This window comes from Vidua chalybeata, chromosome 3, assembly GCF_026979565.1.
Source record: "Vidua chalybeata isolate OUT-0048 chromosome 3, bVidCha1 merged haplotype, whole genome shotgun sequence".
NCBI classification, from domain to species: Eukaryota; Metazoa; Chordata; class Aves; order Passeriformes; family Viduidae; genus Vidua; species Vidua chalybeata.
The window spans coordinates 52,042,272-52,055,533 of NC_071532.1; the positions used below are offsets into that span (position 1 = coordinate 52,042,272).

A 13,262-nucleotide genomic window follows, 5' to 3' on the forward strand; every position below is an offset into this window, starting at 1 on the left:
TGCAGCTCTGGAGGTCCTAACTCTAATCCCAGGTGTTGATAGGTGTCAGAAGAGTTTTCTTGTGCATTCTAGAAAGGAAAGGAAGTAGAATGAATGGAGTGAATGTATGCACATTATTTGCATGACTAAGCTGTAACTGTTCCTCCCTGAACACTGTACAATTTTTTCATTGGCTCTGAATGTTCTCAATAAAGATGTAATTTTCTCTTTCCTATATGGATTTTTATTTGTTAATGTTTTTTTAGAGTAGCCTGCTTCATACCTACCCTCTGAAATCTTTGGGTATTTCCCTTCAGCAGTTGTCACTCCTAATTGGGATTTCATTCCCAATGATATCATTATATTTTCTCTTGAAGCTCTGTGTTCATAACAGGATAACAGGGAAAGAAGTTGTTCAGTTTGTGATTGATTGGTGGATGTACAATCTCAATTCCCTTGGAAAGTGGGCGTGTGATTGTTTGAGTCTGTGTTTTTTTGGAGAGGGACCATTTCAGAGAATTGTAGTTAGAGCTGCAAACAATCCATTAGTCACTCTTCCAAGCCCTGCCAGCATAATACTGTTCCCTGCAGTACATTATTGAGTGTTTTGTCCAATATCGGTTTGAGTGACTCAAACCATGAGGCTTCCACCACTTCCTCTGAGAAACTATTTCATGGTCTGATGGAGCTAACTGTTAGGAAATATTTCCTGGTACTCAGCCTAAACTTTTTAACACTCAGATTGATCTCATTACTGTTAGGTATACTTTTTTCCCATCCCTGTCTTGTTTGGCATTCACACTCTTGAGTGAATAGTAGATGGTATCATATCTCCTCATAAGTCAAGCAAATGCATAATTAGTTCTTCTGTTTCAGCTCTCCAAATAGGCCATCTGTTTGGTGGAAAACAGGGCTGAGTATGGGAAGATTTTTTTTCTACTAAGTGCTTGTTTCAAACAAATAATGTGAAAAAGTGCATTAGGAGTTCTTTGTAGCTCTAAGAAGCCCCAACTTACATTTAAAAGGCTTTTCAAAAATTATGTAGAAGATTGTAACTTTTCAAAGCACTCGTTTGAAATAGTAATACCTTTTTCTAGCACAATATTCAGCTCTAGCACTAGTAGTCTGTCACATCTCACGGCTTCAGGGAATGTTTTGTGTGTTGCTTCATCTATGTATCAAGCAAATTCTATGTAGCTACAGCCTGGAGAGGAGAAAGCAATGGCAACAGAATTGCAAGCAGATCCTGTGGCCATTTGAGTGTTTGTCATTCACAGCTTTACAGCCAGAATTTACAAGTGTTTGGGTTATATAAAGATTGTTGGGGAAGGAAGTGTACTTTAATCCATCCAATCATTACACATCTCTGGATTTCTTCCTGGTAGCCAACATATGTTTGGTATTTCTCTCCGTCCATCCTTCCTTCCTGCCTGCCTGTCTTGCCTTATTATAGTGTAAATTCTGCAAAGATGTATGCAGATAATAAATTGTATTTTGTAGCATCTGGGTATATGCTATTCTTATTTCTTATGGGTAGTCTTCTGCTTGGTCAGAGACTCCTAGTCAGTGGAACACCTAGGTTTACAGTAAGACTTCTAAACTAAGACTCCATGCTTGCTTTGAAATACATGAAGTATGAATTCTAAGCATATATGTGTTTATGTTTTTTGACTAATCACTGTGTAATTTGGGAACCAAGCCTATGTTTTGTTAATTTTTTACCTGAGATTACCTGATGTGTGTGGGTTTGTGACCTGGGCTTCCAGTTTGGGGAGTAAACAAGCTGTGTGCACTTCCTCTGAACTGTACTAGAAAGGATGTGCAAGTCCTCAGGCAAGAGCATTCCTGAGCTAACTTATTAAACTTATTACAGTTTTACTAAGCTAATTAAGGGAGAAAAACTCAGTGATCACATTAAGATCGCGTCAAGTTTGAACCAAATCAGTGGGTTCAGGTGATTAAACTAACAATTTAATTTAACAAATAATCTTATATTGCACACAAATACGTAAATGCAAAAAAGGAAAAGTTAGGTAAATGACAGTCTGCCATCAGGAAAAGAAAGTGAATAATTCCTGCAGCTTTCTCGTTCTATCATTCACTACCTAACATGAAGTAGAGATAGATTTGCTGATGCCTGGGCCATGTGCTGTGTCTGTCAAGAAGTCTCAGGCACTTCCTTCACCTTTAGGTGGAGGGTCTGGGACAGGCAGAATCTCCAAGAGAGACCTCCTGTCACAAGGGAAGGAAACACTTATTTATGTTTCCTTCCTTTCTCACAGGGAGCATTCCTCATTTTTCTGCCCCAGAGGCAATTAGGAGCAAGGTGCGTGCAGGATTTTGAAGCACACGTGACTTTTATGTGAATAAACTCTACCCTAAGACTCTACCCTTGTCTAAGGGACTGATGTATTCCCACTCCCCATGTCAATTCTGTGGCAATATTCCTCATGCATTCTGTGGCAATATTCCTCATCCTGTGTCTGATCTACTCTCTGCCAAAGGACTGGTCTTCTCTGTTCAAGAGAAGAAATGGGAGAAGGAACACAGAAAGATTAAGATGTGTTCAAGAGTGTGTTTCCCTTCCATGCAGGTTATCCAGGCTGTCTTCTTTGGGATTTGCGTCTTGACTGACCTGTCCAGTCTTCTCACTAGAGGGAATGACAGTCAAGAGCAAGAGAGGCAGCTGAAAAAACTCATTTCCCTCCGTGACTGGATGATGGCTGTTCTAGCTTTCCCTGTGGGAGTGGTAAGTACAGTGTTAATCTGCGCATGTCTTTGCAAACTGGGTGAAGAGTGTTACTTACTAAAAGTTTTCTCCCTGAAAGGTTTTCCCATCACTATACAAAAGACTACACAGAAAGGGAAAAATGGGAGAGGTGATTTTACTACTCTTCTGTTTTTCACAGGTGTAAGGGAACAGAATATACAGTGGGTTGCTGAAATAATTTTTGGTTCATTGTAAAAAAGTCATGTTACACTAGGAACTTGATTGTACAAGTAATTTTATATGTGTATTGTACCAGCAGCATCTTGAGATTCAATTTAGACTTTTTCTGCTCCACATGTCATCATCAGGAGTAGTGAAAGTGCTGACTGTGGCATATTTTACACCAGAATGACCTGAGGGAATCTGGGCTGTTAGACATTTTGACATGGGCAAGAAGAGAATCAAAAGTCCAGGTTGCTCCTTGTTAATTTCACAGGGGATTCAGAGCTGGCAGAATATTTGAGGTAGAAAAAAAGTAATGTTAAAAAGGACACAGAAGGTATGTGAAAGTGTGGGGTTGACAGGTCTTTTTTCAAAAGAAAATATTCTTTGCATCAGCTCTTGCTCCACTGGGACATTGCACATCACTTTCAATGGCAAGAGGTGTTCAATGTCTTTATATAGCTAATAAAGCTGCTAAAAATCCAAAATTTTATGAGTTTTTACATGGAAGTGTTATCTACGTCACTCTAGTTCCAAGCTTAGGTTGCAGTGCAAAAATTTGTGAACATTTTGTTAAAGTTACTGCTTTTATTTTAATTCAGGATCAAACTTCAATTCTCTTTTTCTTATTTCATTGTACAGTAGTTCAAAATAAATTCACTAGAAGCAGATTTTTTTTTCATGGACTATTAGAAAGCTTTATGAAGTCTTTAAAGCTGTATTTTCACAACAGCTGATCACTTTCTGTCAGTTAACAGCAGCTAACGTATCAATCTATCACTTATAATTTCATATATTCAGTGATGATTCATTAGCATTTCATTTCACCATTTATGTGGAATTTTACAATACGTGAAGAAATACAGAATGCTTTTGCAAAGTTACAAAAGACAAAGCATATGTGAAACACTGCAGGTACTTCTTTAATAAAAACCCAGCTGGTAGCCTTCCCTTATTATACTGCTGGGCTGCCTTTTGGGAGCTGCCACAATTTATGTTGGGGTAGCAGACTGCAGTTTTCCAGCAATGGTAGAGGAAACTGGATCAGGTAATAACAGCTAGTGGAAAATCTGTGCATAGACAAGTTTGCAAATATGCATTTTATAGGTGCAGAGATTTATGTTGCATTTGTGTTTTTAAGGGAGATAGGAAGTTAGAAGTACTTGTGATTGTGATTAGCAACAGATGCTTTTCCTACTGTGTTGATGGTAGACGTGAAACAGGAGAACAACTTCACACAATCTGTGTTTAAATATTTTAAGTGCCTTTTTCACTCTAGAAGTGTACTCCTTCACACGCATCAAAGCACACCCTCCTTGGGTCTCTCACACCTCTCAGGACTCAGGGATTCTTTCCTGCCATTGTTTTAGCTCCATACTGTTGTCTGTGTGCTCCTCCACTCCTGCAATGCTCCTGACCTGGAAACTTCTCAAGATCTTGGAGAATTTCAGCTTCTCTTGTCTTGGCAGTTCTTAGGATTTCTTTTCAGGCAATGTTTCTCAGTACAGAAAGACTCCCAGTTAGCCACTGCCTGCACTACAGGTGTTGTTGCAACATTGACAAATTAGCAGTTCCCAAGAGATATGTCGCATACCTGGAGATAGCTGCTTTCCCAAGGGTTTCATACAAGAACAACTTATGTCAAACAAACATAGTAAGGAATGGCCATGCTCATTGTACAGATATGCTCCATTTCCAAGGGTGACCTTTGTGTGGTGAGGGGGAACAATTGCTTACAACTTTACCTCTTACTAAGAAATCCTAAAAAGGTTGTTTTTGTTGTCATTTCTTCTCCTGGCTACTGAGAGACAAACAGCAGCACCTCATAATTTTACACTGGTCTCATCTCCTTCCTGAAACCTGATCCTCACCAGCAGCAGAGATCTCACCACACTGCAGCTACCACTTGCCAAAGCCTGGCCCATGCCTGAGAGACTGCTAGGCACTGCAGACTCTGCTTTGGTGGGATTACACATAAGAAGAGTGCAGGGCCCAAAAGTAGCAAACATCGAACGCAGATGTTGTTGTCTGAAGAGCTATTTATGTGGAAGAAAATAGTGAAATTTTGCTGTGATGGAGGTTCTAATTAGAAGGAAGTTACTAAACACCAGAGTGTCTGCAGAAAAAAAGTTAGAAGTTCCCGTGTTTCTCATATTCTTTTAACAGCTTCCTCACTCCAGAAAAAAAAAAGAAAAGAATTGTAAATGCAACTTTCTTTCCTTGAGACTCACCCACCTAGCTCTCTGTGGAGCTTCTCAGTGGTTTCCAGTAGTGACACAAGGGAACCTTCACACATAAAAATTGGGCAGATGTGAATAAAATCTTTGTTGGGTTTCTAATGTAACAGTAGTGGTCATGCTTAAGTACTTGTCAGTTACCTTAACATCTAAATTATTTTTATTGCTCAGTGTTTTACACAGGGCATGTTTAGGCAGTAATGCAAATACTAGGGGAAAATTTTAAAGGCTAATAACTGCAGCTTTTCAGAGCAATTCACCACATTTTTTTTCTGTATTTCCTGCTTACTGGAGCCCTTGAGATTACTTGTTCTGAAAAACAGATGAGAAAAGGGGTATCCACTCCCAAGTTAAACAATGATGTGAGAAAAAAAAAAAAGTAACAAAGTTCTTCATTTTTAAGACTTCCTAAAAAATTAAACATGCAAACCACCTGGGAAGTCCTTCCACCTTTCAGAGGAGGAGAAGAACAGCCCATGGGTAAATAATCTCCTTTTGTGGCTTCACAACAAATAAATCTTGCAAACAAATCCAAATCACATCTCTCCAGTGTTGTGATATGCATTGTGTATCTTCAGGGTCTCTGATAAAACTGAATTGCCAACCTATATTTCACAGGAGAGTTAAGAAATAAACATGAACATCTTCTAAGGACATAATGCCTACTATTTACCTATTGTTGCTCTTTTTAACATGACTCTTCAGATAATCAAATCAGAAATCAACACATTCATTTTCTATGCAGTAAACCCTTATGCCACAAAAAGTCTGTGGGCAACACTTCCTAGCCTTTTTTTTAGTTCATTATAAGTCTGCAATTCAAATGCCTAAGAGATTAGGAAGCATCCACTGAAGAAAATTGCTTGCATAGGCATTTTAGAAGTTCATTACCAATTTTCATCTATAGTTACTTGTACTTGCCATCCTTTTATCTGTGTAAAGGAGATATATATACTGAGAGTAATTTACACTGCTAGAGTGATGTGAGACATGCTTAAAAGTCAGACATTACACCAGTGGTTTAGCTTTTTTTTTCTGATTGTTTGACATAGATCATTAAGTTGCCATGTTTCTATGGTTAATTAGTGTTTTGGTTTTATCAATATGTTTCTTGTAATTTGTACTGAACAAAAGGAAGAAGAGATAAATCAGGCATTTCTGGTTGTTTAAGACTGTGTTTAATAAAAATAGGAAGAACAAAAATTGAACTTGTTACATATTAAAAGAGAGATTGCTGCCTAGAAAATCAGAAACTCTACCACAGACATTTTATATCATGTAGCATCAAATACTATGTTTGAATCTGAGTCTAAACTGACTAGAATTACCTCATTTTTTTCTGTTATACTTCTATGGATTTAAAAACCTGTGATACACAAGAGAGAAAATCAGGCACGCTTTCTTATTTCATGTTTCTCTGTACTAGTAGAGTCGAAAGGAAGGCTGATCACCCTTCTGTAGATCATCAATTATGCTGATCTGCAATCTTAGGCCAAGAAAAGATGTGTAGGCATTTGCTGCAGTTTCCTAGTTACCTGGTTATCTGACCAGACTATAGCATAATTTTATTTCCATAACTGACTCAACCTGCAAAAATCTCTTCTAGATTTTACCCTCATCTGTTGTGACAAGATGACTGGTGATGGGATAATTAGCGAGTAGTGGTACAATTGCCCCCTGAGGTGTGTTCTCTCAGAGGGGTTTTCCCTGGGTTTTTTTTTTCCCCACTCTTTGTGATTCCTGTCACTGGTGCTTTTCAAATCCCTTTGGTGTATTGTGCTAGCTCTCGACCCACCTAAAAACAGTACCATGCCAAGTTGTACCTACTGTGGTCTGCCTTTAATACTACTTTTCTTCTAGATGTAATACCTCTAACTGTCAAAGAAGTTCACAAACAACATATTTATACTCACAGTTAACCACAAGTGTCTTGGGAGATAGGCAGAAAGCTTACCTTTAATTGTACTTATAACAAATTGTGTCAGGGTCACAAGGGTTGGGGTTTTTCTTCTTTGTCATTAGCCATCCAGGAAATTACTGAACTGTGCAGCCCAGCCAAAAACCAAAAACACATAGTGTAGGAAAATAAAGTTCCACTGGGTTCATTCTTCGTTTGCATAACATTTCTTGGTTGGACTCATGTAAAAGTGCAAATGGTACAATTCTTTTTGTTGGCTTTACTTTCTTAGTTTCTCTTTGCTTCCATTTGTAGTGTTTTGACAAAGCCATTTGATTTCTCTTTTGAATAACCATCCATTTCCCAACTTGTCCTTTAAAACATTTCCCTTGACAGGGCCACATGCTGTGCTCGTGTCCTCTGAAGCTTCAGAGACAGAGGACAAACACTCAAGGAATACCTCCTTAAGTGGGAAGGCAGCAGTTTGTTTTCAGCCTTATTTTTTTGTCTGCTGCTGTGTATTTGTTCAGCAGTCTTTCAGATGCCTGTAATAAGTGAGCTATTCCACATTTTCAGGTTCCAAGGTCTTCTGGCAAATCTGAGGTTTCCTTTGGTCTGTAATGACTGGACAGTAGATAGCTAATCATTACAGACAGATAGGATCATTACAGATTCTAGATAGGTTAAGCCACAAATGAGGGACTTTCCTGTTCTATACGTTGCTTAATTTTATGTTTAACCCAGTACTATGTTTGCAAATCTGTCAATTTTAGGAGGCTCCTGTGCAAAGAAATGTAAAAAACAATTTCTGGTACCTGTTTTCTTCCTTGAATTCAAAGCCTTGAGTGTGTCTACAGAGGAAATGGAAGGGTAATATTTGTGCTATTTTACCTTAGGAACAAAGCAAAATAAAATATTGGGCTCTCTGAAAATTTTCTGTTTCATATGAGCAGCCTGTTCAGCCTGGCATGTGAGTATAGTACAATGTCTGTCTCCACAAGAGTGATGAATTATGCCACAAGGAAGGCAACATGAGCACAAGAGCTGGAGTTCTGTTTGAGGCTTATGTAGGTGCAAGAGACTGGAGAAAATGAGTACTGGCTCAGAACAACTACAGGAAGGGAGGAAGAGGGGCAGGGCAAGTCCTGCGTAGGTGGGATGATGCGCTGCTCCATACCACACCCCCTGAAGCCTCTAATCTAGACCCAGACTGGCTATTAGCCACTGGCACACACAGCTATAAAGACTGCTGGTATGACAGAAAGAGAAATGGGGAGAAATTCTGAGAAGTGCAAGATCCAAAATGGTATCAGTTGGATGGGTAGCAGCCCATCAGAAGTGAGATCATCCAGCCCACATCTTAAATGACCAAGTAGACTCCATCACTCAGTTGGCTGTCTTAGCTGAGGAAAAGGAAGCAGAACAAGAAGAGAAATGGAGATATTTATTGGAATGGCTGCATGTGAAGCATGGCCACTCTGGGATGAAAGACCTGTTAAGAGAGGTGGTAAGTAGAGGATGGCCTGTCACCCGAAGGCCTTGTTAAACAGTCATTTCTGTCTGCAGCCAGTGCTGTACCCAGACTAGAGAAGCACCCCCTGCACCTAAGGATGGGAAAGGGGTTGTGGGAAATTTGGCAGGTAGACTGCTTTGGTCCTTTTAACAAATCAGGAGCAAAATAATATATGCTCATAGGTGTTCAAATGGTGTCAAGTTAGGTGCAGGCTAAAGCAGTGGCATGGTCTACAGAGGAAAGTACTGTGAAAGGATTAAAAATTATGATTCAGTTTCCTTCCTAAACCAAAATCAATGTGATCAGATAACGGCAGTCACTTCACAGCAGGAATAGTCCAGGAACGGGCGAAAACTGAAGGGGTACTGTGGGTGGTCCACACCCCCTACACCACATCCACAAGCCATTGGGATAGTAGAAACCTAAAATGGTTTCTGAGACCTCAGGATCCAAAGGTGCCTCATCAACTGTGGGACATCAACTGTGACCAAAGTCAGTGACCCATGGAGAGTAAGTGGACGTCCATGACTTACAGCATTTTGTCCCACAACACCTACCATGCTGCAAAAAGACTGATGATCCCCAGAACCCCATACATTTTCCTGGCCAGCCAGTACTGGTAGGTCTCCCAGCTATCTGGGAAGTCCTGCTGGTCTTAAAGACCCCCCTGAACATGCATGCATGGGTAACCACAGATGCCCATGGCAGAGAACACAAAATTAACAGCAGATGGATAATTCTTCTTTTTAAAACTTTTTAAGTTTTCTTTTGTCTCTCCTTCTACAAGCATTCCATGCAAAGATGTGGTTGTGCAAAGATGAAGGGGCAACAGGACTGAAGATTTACACAGTTCTTTGCTGCAGTGATTGTTTGTACATGTTTTTATCTTAATATGTTTTGTGATATTTCTATTCGTATCTGTTTTGCCTCAGTAGTTTTGCAGTATGTGTAAAAATGTCACAAGCATTGTTCTGGGCTGTTTGTGTCTCCTCTCTTGTTGCCACAGCAGGTGAAAAAGATTCCATCCTGAATTTAGCTTGGAAGCTCAGACAGGATTTCAGATGATTATGAAATCAGATTTGTATACCCCTTCCTACCTCCTCAGAACATGGTATAAAATTACTTAGAATTAAGAAAGAAGTGTAGTTTGATGCCAGAGGAACCACATGTAGTAGTGGAAAGCGATGTATGAAGCGTGATCCTGCAGAGAAGGGGATTGACAGAGACAAAGGCGGCAGCTGGAAAGTTTTCTCCAGCTGTAAGCAAAGAAGTCCTAAGTGGTCAAGATGTCAGAAGAAAGGATTTCAGATTTGGAAACCAGTGAAGGGTTTAGTAAGTTAGGAAGGTATTTGGTTTGAGCCCAGGACCCTAGAAGAATATGCCAAATAGATAGGAATGGCTCAAGTGTTTGTTATACCTTTAATCCCTCTGAGGCAATCAGACCATTAAGCAGTAGAATTTTCACTTGATGTAACTTTCCCATGGTGCATCCTGATATTCCCCCTTATCCTGGCAATTGGATCTCTAGCATTGTAATAAGATAATTGACTGTAATATGGGCCCTGGGGACCCCCCTGAAACCACATTGGTGGAAGGGATAAGGGTGGTAATACAGGAAATGTGTTTGGGTTACAATGATACCTGGACTTGTAAGATTATCAGCTCCAAAATATAAGGCAGCCTAACTGTTGAAAATTTGCCTTATCCTTAAGGTTTGTATTTTTTGGTGAGGTGTGCAATCGTATTGCAATAGAGGATCTTAAATTGGACTCATTAGGACATTTTGGAGCTCAACTTACAAGTCCAGTAAGTGCAAAAAATTATTTTATAAGACTGTCTAATCCTGGATAAATTGTTACTAAATGGGCAAGGAATATGTGAAATGCTGAACCTCACCAATAGGAAAATACTGTTTTAAGCAGCACAAGCAAAAGTAAAGAAAATTGCCAACCAGTCTGCTGAACTCTTCCAATCACTGCAGCTGAAAGACTGGTTTCATGAACTCTTCCCCCTAGATCCCAATTTGCATCTTTCTTGCCATCTCTGGAACTCACAGGGTGAGGAATGATGGTTTGCAGAGGGTGGAATCCCTATACTGCCTGGACTTCTATTTTTGATTATTGAAGTAGCAATTGTCTGTTGTATGATTTCTTGTACACGTTCCTCTTTTTCCTCTCCTTTTTTCTCTCCCTCTCTCTTTTAGGTTAGAATCCCACTACTGCCACCATGGAAGAAGATCCTGTTTCCCATTGTTTTGGTTCCAGTCATTGTTTTGAGCCTCGGGGTCCTCTACTTAAAACAACCAAAGGGACAGGGGCAGGGTGCATCTTGCATAGGTCGGGATGGTGCACTGCTCCACCCCCCACCCCCCCTGAAGCCTCTAGTCCAGCCCCAGAGTAGCTATTAGCCACTGGGACAGCAAAAGCCCCACCAAAGGGGGAATGCCCCAAGAAATCAGGGCAGATAAAAGCAGTTGCATAGGCACATGTGATCACAGCCCACTGTTAGGATTTCACAGTAGCTGAGATCACACTGGAATTTAAGCAATGTGTTTTTATCTTTCTCCTTTCCTCCCCCCATTTCTTCTTCTCAAAATCTGGGTAACTCAGAGTTGGATGGTTTGGAGTTCTCTAAGCTAGTGCCTTGTGAAATGCTTGATTTTGATTGAATGTTGTTTTAAAATTTGCCAAGTACCCTTATTTTCTAAAGTTTGTGAATGAAAGTTTGTCGTTTAACCTCCTGGAAATATTGTCTTGTTTCTCCTGTGTGCTGCCTTGGGTATTAAAAAAGCAGAAGAAGCTCATCCTGCAAGTCCAGGACTTTACAAGAGGCAATGTAAAGAAGCAGCTCAGTTGTGTCATGGTCTGGCTCTACATGATCATGTGGGATCTTAGCAAAGCCCAGCCCAAATAAAAAGTCTGCCAGTGGCAAAATGTAAGCATAGTCAAGGGGATTTAAAAGTACCAGACCAACAGTTGCTCATTAATCAAAGTAAACAAATTCAGAAGCAGCCAAAGTAACTATGTCACAATCCCTCATTATAATTCCTGTGTATCAAAATACTTATTTTTTATAGTTCATTTTATCCAAATGAACAGCAGTGTAATTGTAAAGAAGAGTAAGGTGAACCATTCAAACACTGGAAAGAATCTTCCCCAGGGTGCTGTGTAAAGTCTCATATCAGGTCATCCTGTGGGACAGGTTAGTTCTGTAACGTGTTTGGTTTTGCGCACTTTCTTTACGTTATGTCTGCCTTGTGATAGTGCTTTGCTAAGCAGCATTTGCCGTCTGTAGCTCCAGATGGCTGCAACCAGCTAGGCTGATCCTGTTCCATCCATTGGCTGACTTTGGTTAAGGGACAGATGGCACATCCCCTCTTTTCTTTTCTTTACCTCCTTGACAAAGTCTATTGTTTTATTCTGCTCTACACAAAAATCTCAGGTCAAAGCATGCTAGCTCTGTTGCATTCAGTGTAAAAAAGTTCAACCTAATCCTAATGATTTTTCTTGTTTTGAGACTTCCTTGGAAAAAAACATTATCAATCTTGGTCCTTATATGCCTGAGAAGATGTTTTTATGCCCCGGTTGATCTTAGCAGGTTCTCAGAGACCCACTGTGATAATACATGACTTCTAGGAAGCCTATAGAGAAGAGGATACTTTGCTTCCATTTTTCCTGCTGTTCAGCTATTCATATCTTGGCACTTACGTGTCAGCAGGTGCGTAAAGAGCTGTGCTGTGCCAATGCCAAGATTTCCCCAAAAGAGTGATTTCTTGTGGGGTACTTTACACTTGCAATATTTTTTGGACTGTCCATCATAACCTATTTTTTTTTCCTGGCCTCTGTGCACTAGTCAAATAGTCCAAGCTTATTCTGAGCAGGCACTGATAGCTGTCGTAACAGATGGACAACTGTGCTGGAAACCAAGAAACTATGTACTGTATGCACACTGAGGGAACAGTGTACTGGTTCAGGTCATTCACATAACTGGCTGGCCAAAGTCTGCATGTCTGTGGTTAGAACAAGGTGCCAATTGATGAACTGCAAACCTCAATTTTAGCTTCCTAAAGTCAGAAACTAATGAAATAACTTATGCCTACACTATTATACACACTAGTCGTTTGCAGGATGTGCTATGCTCACCCAATATTTCTTTCACTGATCCTATAAATGAGCTGTTAGGTCATGGGTCACATCAGTTTGGACGTAACGGAATACTTCCCTTCTATCTTAGTGAAAGTTCTATCTTTTGGTTCTCAAACTTGAAACTTGGATTTAGCATTACTGTTTAGAGATCCCCTGTAAATGGTCATTGAAAAGCTCCTGGCCCAGGTATTGGGTTTTACTGCTATGAACAATAAGCCTTTTTTATTACTAGAAAACGGACTCAAATTCAAGGTAAGGAAGCAGTGGTGTTTTAGTTAGAAAATTTCTTACTTGCCACAGCTAAGGTAAGCTAAAACTATTATTTCTGTATGTTTTTGTGGGTTTGTATTGTCTTTGCCTTTCAGACATCAGGATAACCTGAAAGAATATGTGAACACTTTGGCAAAAATTTAGCCTGCTGTAAAGTTTATCTGATCCATTTGTCCTGATCTCTGTCTACAGGAAGTAATGGTCTTTTTCTGGGCCCCTAGTAAATAGTCTCTGAGAAGAACCAAGCCAAATTTCATATTGACAAATGAGCAGGATGCTAGACCTCTTT

The 13,262-nt window shown here is 39.9% G+C and overlaps 1 protein-coding gene across 6 annotated transcripts in view; it reads left to right on the plus strand.

Moving 5' to 3' along the window:
- AIG1 (androgen induced 1) overlaps positions 1 to 13,262 on the plus strand; it is a 124,395-nt gene that overhangs the window by 33,610 nt on the left and 77,523 nt on the right. For all 6 annotated transcript variants that reach the window (XR_008429857.1, XM_053937871.1, XM_053937872.1 and 3 more), the window contains one exon: positions 2,573 to 2,728. Coding sequence is in view for 5 of the 6 variants with exons in the window: in XM_053937871.1 (XP_053793846.1) it covers positions 2,573 to 2,728 (156 nt within the window). In the remaining variant the exon portion in view is untranslated. The remainder of the gene's footprint in view (positions 1 to 2,572; positions 2,729 to 13,262) is intronic.